The sequence below is a fragment of the Phytophthora ramorum genome (assembly GCF_020800215.1).
Source record: "Phytophthora ramorum isolate Pr-102 chromosome Unknown Phyram_PR-102_s0001, whole genome shotgun sequence".
Classification (NCBI taxonomy): domain Eukaryota; phylum Oomycota; class Peronosporomycetes; order Peronosporales; family Peronosporaceae; genus Phytophthora; species Phytophthora ramorum.
This window is the reverse complement of record NW_027150647.1, coordinates 2,145,794-2,153,713: the sequence shown is the minus strand read 5'-3', so window position 1 is coordinate 2,153,713 and position 7,920 is coordinate 2,145,794. Positions and strand designations below refer to the sequence as shown.

The 7,920-nt window shown below is 54.0% G+C and overlaps 2 protein-coding genes across 2 annotated transcripts; both read left to right on the top strand.

Moving 5' to 3' along the window:
* Positions 1-2,002: 2,002 nt before the first annotated feature.
* Positions 2,003-4,708, top strand: KRP23_374 (uncharacterized protein; the record flags this gene model as incomplete). Its single annotated transcript, XM_067888409.1, has 1 exon — positions 2,003-4,708. The coding sequence occupies one exon, from the start codon at positions 2,003-2,005 to the stop codon at positions 4,706-4,708; it is 2,706 nt and encodes a 901-aa protein (XP_067750931.1).
* A 41-nt stretch (positions 4,709-4,749) lies between these two features.
* Positions 4,750-6,639, top strand: KRP23_373 (ATP-dependent DNA helicase pif1; the record flags this gene model as incomplete). Its single annotated transcript, XM_067888398.1, has 1 exon — positions 4,750-6,639. The coding sequence occupies one exon, from the start codon at positions 4,750-4,752 to the stop codon at positions 6,637-6,639; it is 1,890 nt and encodes a 629-aa protein (XP_067750930.1).
* Between the last annotated feature and the right edge of the window lie 1,281 nt (positions 6,640-7,920).

Genomic DNA, 7,920 nt, shown 5'->3' with positions numbered 1-7,920 from the left:
TAATTCTAATACATAACGATTTCGGGAGTGCCGCCTGTTGCGGATAACTGGTACCTTCAGGGCAGTCGAGGGGTAACCGTGCGTGTTAGAGGAGGATAACCGGAGCCGTGCATTGTGTGGGAAGGGCACAACTGCATGGAGGGATGGGTACCCTATGACGGCCACACTGATGCGGCCTAGCCAGCCCCCAGAGGATCCCATCCCTGCCCAGCGAGCCAGGCCGACCTCTCTCGAAGCAATCGTGACGGTTACCCCGTCTTTTCGGGCTTTCTGGTGAACATGCTATTTTGGGGGGCTCCCTTCACCCCCGGGAAGCATAATTCCAGGTTAGAGGTCCGATAAAAAGATTGCAGCTGGCGCCCGAAATGCGTTCCAAGACAGTCCGCCATCCAACCTGCTCTTCGGAGCCGTGCTGAGGCGCCCATTTATGCCCGCCGGCATAGTGGGAAGTCTCATACCAATCCAGGGGACTGGGATGGGTACACACGGCGATAAAAGCCGGCCTAGCCGGGTCGTCCATCCTAGCCCCGGGCTTGATGCCGTGTAATGGGACCGGCCCATAATGTGGTAACATGCTATTTGGGTTTCTGAGCAGTTACGGCTGTGGCGGACACTTTCCAATCAAAAGGACGAGTCGGCACTATTGTGACAAGTGAGGACCGCTCGACGGTGGCCATTTGCAGTGGTACCGGTGGAAAACCGTTGGTTTGGTGCAGTCTGCGCGCGAACTCGGGGTTTGTACGGCCCTTTAATGCCTATGATGCCTTGCTGCTAAAAAAAAATATTAAAAAAGATTCCCAAAAAGCTGACACGTGTCCCTTTACAACCAAAACGGTTAATTGCCTGAGCTGATAAAGCTCAGTGGCATTGAGCGCGACCGGTAGACCTCCGTTGCCAAAGGAAGCAACTAAAAGAAAAGAAAACAAAAAAAGAATTGAGGTACCGAGTCGCGCTTCAGCACCTCGAACCCGCAGCTGTGTCTCCAAAGGTATTGAGACGCAGCACCAATGCGGGGGTGCTTTAAAGGGATAACGGTGGATGTGAGGGACCAGAAACAAACAAAAGCAAACGCGGCAAGGCTAATGAGGTGTTTTACAGCCGTGCAGGACTCGGCTTCCTGGCTAGGACTGTGCAAGACTGGCGGTGCTACACGGGTATTCTGCAGGTGTGTCTCCAGAAGGCGTCTCCTTGCGAATTGCGAGGTACCGGCCGTCCTTTTACTAACGACTGCAGTTTTGGGTGGTTGTTTTCCAATGCACGTGCGCATTTATTGGGAAGTCCACTAACGCTGCATTTGCTGTTGCAGTTGTTGCGGACAGCACCATGGTGAATGTCGGCAGCAAGCGGGAGCGGTACGGCTGTTTCTTGGTTGTTGTCAAGTGTCCCTTGCTCAGTGGTCTCTTTTGTTAGTGATGAGCGGCGTCAGGAGCTGGACCAGCGCCATACCCAGGCCCTCGATGCTAACGCGTCACCACAAGGATATGAGTCTCCAGCGTCTAAGAGGCGACGGTTGGGGCGCCGCCGCGCGGCTCAAAGGCGGTTTCGGGTGGCAATGGAGCAGATGGAACAACTGAGCCTACAAGAGGCGGCCGCAGGTGGGGGGGACGTCGTCACAGTGACAACGGGTGAAACTGCCCCTCCTGTGCCGACGGTCGTTGGACAAGGGGCGACTAGCCAGCTCTCTGCAGGTGCTCCAGTGCAGAGGGCGACTGACCCACAAGCAAATCCACGTCGGATGAGGGAGGCGCAGCGAGCGCGTTCCAGAAGAAGTAACATGACCGACTCTCAGCGGGAGAGTGCGCGGCGGCGTGACGCGGAGCGAAAGCTAGCCCGGCGAGCCCAACTCAGTGCCGAGCAGCTTTAGGACGTACGAGAACGAAACCGGATCACACAGCAGGAACGTCGGCATAATCTGAACGAAGAGGTCCACGCCGCGGAGCGTGAACGCAACAGTGCTTCTCGCGCGCTTCACAGGAGTCTACACGATTGCACCGAAGAACGCATGGTAAACCAAGAGCAACACGCGGAGCGCCGGTCTCAGCTTACGCAGGAGGAGCGTGCTGAAGAACGCATGGTAAACCAAGAGCAACATGCGGAACGCCGCAGAGAACAGACTGAGGAAGAAGCACTGGAGCAACGCGAGAGAGAGCGATTTCGGCGTAGATCGGCTCGACGTGGAGAGGCGTTGGCAAACCACGACGATTTTGACGTGGCCTACGTCCAGGGTCCAGACGTTGTGAATGGGCGCCATCGGCTTCCTCTCACCACTGTTTGTGAACATTGTGGCGCTTGGAAGTGGCCTGGCGAATCCAAAATGAGCTGTTGTCTGGAAGACAAGGTTCGTCTTCCCCCTTTACGGCCTGCACGTCCAAGATTGTTGCAACTGTACCGGGATCCAGCGTTTCGACAACACATACGAGCGTATAACCAAGCTTTTGCGTTCACGTCCATTGGCGCTTCGTGCTCCAACCGATCCTTCCAGGACGTCAACCAGGATGCAAGCGTAGCGGGACAGAGGGGCGTGTACACGTACCGCATCCAGGGTGCAATGGGTCACTACTTGGGATTTCTACTCCCCTATATTGATCCCGCCACCGGAGAGCGCACGGACCCTAAGTTCGCGCAGATCTATATTGTGGACCCGGACATGCAGCAGCGCGCCCAACGCCGCAGAGGAATTTTTGCTGACTTGGATCCTGTGGCGTTGATGGACATTGACCAAATGATGGAGCAGCACAACCCATTTGCTCAACAGTTCCTGAGTTTCGGAGAGCAAGTGCGCTCGCGAGACACGAGCGCCGTCGTGGATATGGTGTTCCGCCTCCACGAAAATATAGCGCATCCTCGGACATACAATTTGCCAACCGTTTCTGAGGTAGGCGCGACGCTCATCGAGGACGGCAACCTGGATAGGCCTCGCGATCTACTACTGTATACTCGGGATCACAGGCTTCTGCGACTGTTCGAGACGCGCCCGGAGTATGATCCGCTTCAGTACCCTCTTCTGCTTCCATATGGGGAGCTGGGTTGGACCTACATGGACACATACGCGAACGGAGTCAGACGTCGCAACAAGAACCAGATGTCCCTTCGCGAACATGTCGCCTTCCGGTTGCACCAAAAAGTGGGAGATCAGTCTGCTCTTCATCAAGGCGGCCGTCTCTTTCAGCAGTGGTGTGTCGACCAACGCGCTAAATGCGAGCAGGAGCAACTTCGCTGGGTGGCCTCACATCAGAAGCAAATTCGCGCCGATCAGTACAGAGGGCTTCAGGACGCACTGCTTAACGAAGGTACAATTCAGCTGGAAGCAGGCGAAGGGCTACTCTCCGAGTTTGACAGAGGCGATGGTACGTTGGTCCACCCTGATCGAGGCCGTGGTGGTGATACCCATTTTCTCAACCAAGTGGGACGCCGCGTTATTCTGCCCTCATCTCATATGGGCAGTCCTCGCGCAATGTACCAGTCCTACCAAGACTCAATGGCCATTGTTAGAGAATTCGGCAAGCCTGATGTGTTCATGACAACGACCTGCAGCCCTACATGGGAAGAGATAGTCGAGGCCCTTGGGTCCGATCAACAAAACGCTCAGGACCGCCCCGATATTGTAGCCCGTGTCTGGCAGCAAAAGCTGCAAGCTCAGCTTAAAGACCTGAGCGAAGGAGTGCTGGGCCGTATGGAAGCGCGGATTTACGTGGTCGAGTTTCAAAAGAGAGGGCTCCCTCACGCGCACATCTTGATCATTTTGGCTGAAGAGGACAAGCCACGTACTCGCCAAATCGTAGATCGTATGGTGTCTGCAGAGCTTCCTGACAGAGAAAAGTTCCCGCAACTATTCGAGACAATCATGACATGCATGCTGCATGGACCCTGTGGAGCGGCAAACCCGTCATGCGCTTGCATGAAGGACGGGAAGTGTACGAAAGGATATCCGAAACCTTTTGCAGAGGCGACAAGGACCAATGGGAACGGCTATCCGGTCTACAGACGGCGTCGACGAGCTGAAGGCGTCCTGGTATGGAAGGGCAGGGAGTACGACAGCGCCACTATTAACCAGTGGGTTGTTCCGTACAACCCGTACTTATCCCAAAAGTACAATTGCCACATCAACGTCGAGGTGTGCACGGATATTTCAGCTGTGAAATATCTATACAAGTACGTCTACAAAGGGTCCGATAAAGCTGTGCTAACTGTCGAGGCAGTTCGCGCGGGTGGAGAGCTCCCTCGGCAAGAGCCAAACGAGATTCTGCGCTTCCTCACGGCCAGGTACATATCTCCAGTTGAAGCCTGTATCCGTTTACTCGACATCTTGATCCAAGGAAAGACACACGCAGTCACTCAGCTTACCGTTCACGTTGAAGATGCCCAAACCGTGTTCTTCAGAGCGACGGAAGACCCGGAGCGTGTTCTTGGTCGTGGGAATCACACAATGTTGACCCGCTTCTTCGAATTGTGTGCGAGCGACGAACCCGAGAACCAGATCGCGAAGTCAATGCTGTACCAGGGTATACCCAAGGAATTCCGCTGGATGGGAAACACGAAGTGCTGGGTTCGACGTAAAAGGTACCAGGCTGCAATTGGTCGGATGGTGCATGTTTCACCGCGTGATATGGAGCGCTTCTATTTACGCCTGCTATTATGCCATCGCCGAGGACTGAGGTCTTTCGAAGACCTGCGGACAGTTGATGGTGTGCTGTGTCCCACGTATTGAGACGCGGCTGAACATGCCGGCTATCTGGAGAACGACAGCGAATGGTTTTGTGTTTGTCGGAGGCTGCCGAGTTCCAGATGCCGTACCAGCTGCGCCAGCTCTTTGCAACAATCTTGGTCTACTCGGCGCCTACGGATGTTCGGGGTCTTTGGGACCAATTCTTCAAAGACCTTTCGCTTGACTATGCGTACAGGAACCGAGAGATGTTGGACCCTTTTAAAACGTCTGTTGTGACGTTCGACACACTGAAGAGTATCCAAGACTTGCTCAGTGCCAGTGGGTACTCCGTTCAAGACTTTGATCTCCCTCGGCTGAGCGAGTTCCCTCGCCTGGTGCTTGAGTCTGTTCTGCAAAACAATCTCATCCGACGAGAGCTAACGGGATATGACGCGTCTGTTCTTGAACAAATTGTGAGCGAGGAGGACCACCTAAACGAGGAGCAGCGCTTGACCTATGATCAGATCACCCAAGCTGTCGAGGACCCACAGGAAGGCAGGAAGCTATTCTTCGTTGATGGACCAGGCGGTACCGGGAAGTCGACACTGGTTCGGAACATACTGGCCAAGGTTCGTCTATCCGGAAAAATTGCAATCGCGGTCGCTTCCAGTTGGATTGCTTCTCTGCTGCTTATGGGAGGTCGGACAGCGCATTCTACCTTCAAAATCCCCTTGAAGATAGACGGCGAATCTACTTGCAACATCAACAAGCGATCCCAGGTCACTGAATTGATGAGGAAAGCAAGTTTGATAGTTTGGGACGAGGCACCCATGGTGCATCGGCACGCGTTTGAGGCAGTGGACAGAACGCTTCGTGACGTTTTGGATAACGAGGCAGAACCTTTCGGTGGGAAAGTCGTTGTGCTTTCGGGAGATTTCAGGCAAATTCTCCCCGTGGCGAAGGGCGGCTCGGCTACAGAGACAATCGACGCATGCCTGAAGTCATCCGAACTGTGGCCACTTTTCCATAAGGTGCGTCTGACAGAGAACATGCGTGTTCGCACGGCTGCCACCTCCGATAGTGCTGCAGAAATGGCTGCGTTTTCCGAGTACCTGCTGAAGGTTGGAGAGGGGAGACACGAGGTACACAACGATCTGGGAAATGACTACATTAAGATTCAACGTGACATGCTCATCGACAACCCCGCCGGTGATCCAGATGAGGACGAGGAGATCCGACCGGGAGCTATTCCGCGAGGTATGCGGCGCATGATCGACGAGATGTACGCCGACATCAACAATTCGGAAGTCGCAACGGACGAGTACTTTGCGAGTCGCACCATCCTCACCACCACGAACGCGATAGTCCATCGTATCAACGAAGCCGTAGCGGATCGCATGACTGGACCAGCTCGAGAATATGTGTCCACAGACTCAGTGGAGGATGACGAGGACGGGAACTTATTCGAGCAGGAGGTGCTCAACTCCCTGAACATCAGTGGCATCCCACCCCACAAGCTGAAACTCAAGAAGGGGATGCCGATCATCATGATGCGGAACTTAAATCCCGACCTGGGGTTGTGCAACGGAACACGCCTGCGAATCGTCGAACTCAAAGATCATGTCATCCATGCCACCATCATGGCCGGCGACAGGCAAGGCCAGCATGTGTTGATCCCGCGCATCGTGTTCATCAGTGATGGCGACATCCGCGATTTCCCATTTCGACTGAGACGCAGGCAGTTTCCTATCCAGACTGCCTTTGCCATGACGATCAACAAGGCGCAGGGACAAACGGTGCAGTACCTGGGACTGTACTTGGCGACTCCTTGCTTTTCCCACGGTCAGCTGTATGTGGCCATGTCGAGGGTTACGTCGAGGTCGAGATTCAAGGCATTGGTCGAGTATCCAGAGCGGGAGGAAGAAGACGGAGTGTACACGGCGAACATAGTGTACCGACAGCTTCGAGATGGCGTAGGCAGTGACTTCGTGTGAATGCATATTTTACGAAAGGAATACATTTGTCACTTTGCATAGCGGTAATTGTTGAGAGTCACCATTCCCCCTCGAGCGCAGCGAGCACGCCTGCGGTTTGAAGTCCGTGTGCGAAACACGCGGGTGAAAACCCAGGACCAAGCAGTGCATGCTAGACAAGTGGAGGTGAAGCTTTCGAGCCGTAGCGGGCTTAGGGTTGTGGTACAAGTCTACTGTAAAATATACTGATATAAGCCTGTCGTAGTAAAACATAGTAGTGAAGCGAGCTGGAAGAGCGAGGGAACGGGCACCAACCAACCATGCACCCACCCACCGCAACGCGGGCGGCGCTCGGCTAGTCAGCATTAGGTAGGCCAGACAGGCAACGAGGACCTTAGTAAGGATAGCGTTGGGGGGGGGGGCTGAAATACATTCCCTCCTGAGTTTCTAGAGAGACTACCTTCCACACGGAAGGTGTTGTTGAGGGTATTGTGAGTTACCCGTTTGGTATCGGTTGTTGACCGTGAACCGGTTAGCCCGAACCGGTCCAATCCGAACCCACACCGATTACGCCACCTGTGGGTACAAGATTGTAGATACAATATGGGCTTCGACGTGGTGCCCTCTGATCGGCTGAACTAGCTCAGTATCCAGTAAAGAATCAAGTAGTGTGTATCCAGTAGGTCTAGAGTAGCGAGAAGGCTAGCGAGCTAAAGACCTCAATCAATCACTTTCGAATCTTCGTTCTACCCCTCATGTGGTCAACTTCCTCCTCCGGTCTCGCCCAGATTGCTGCCCTCCCTCCGCACCGTCAAGCTTCGGTGTCCAAGATGTATACCTTCCATCAGCAAGAGCCGTCAACTGTACATAATTAATGCTGTACGCGTGCGGCCCTTGAGGAACCTGTGGTACATTTAACACACCGCGCACATCTGGCATAAGCGGACGTGGCCATGGATCCGTATGTCATCATGATAACGAAAAGACTGAATGTCGTGCAGGCGTGCACGCACTCTGATCGTATTGAGGTCTAGAAGATGCGCCAAGTAGTCGCCGATACCAGGGCAAAAGCGGTAGAGACTGCATGCAACTCTCTACCATGATTCAAGTACATCTGAGTCCGATATCCGACTCCGAAGCGTCTATTGTATGATGGCCACGACGCGGGGCAAAGCTTACAGTTCTACTACACAAAATGCTATTTTTAATGAGCAGGCTGATAATGCCAGCAATCGCATGACAACGATGAACCATGATGTTTCTGTGCGATGGTCAACGGAAGATCTGAGCGTGTGTATGGCG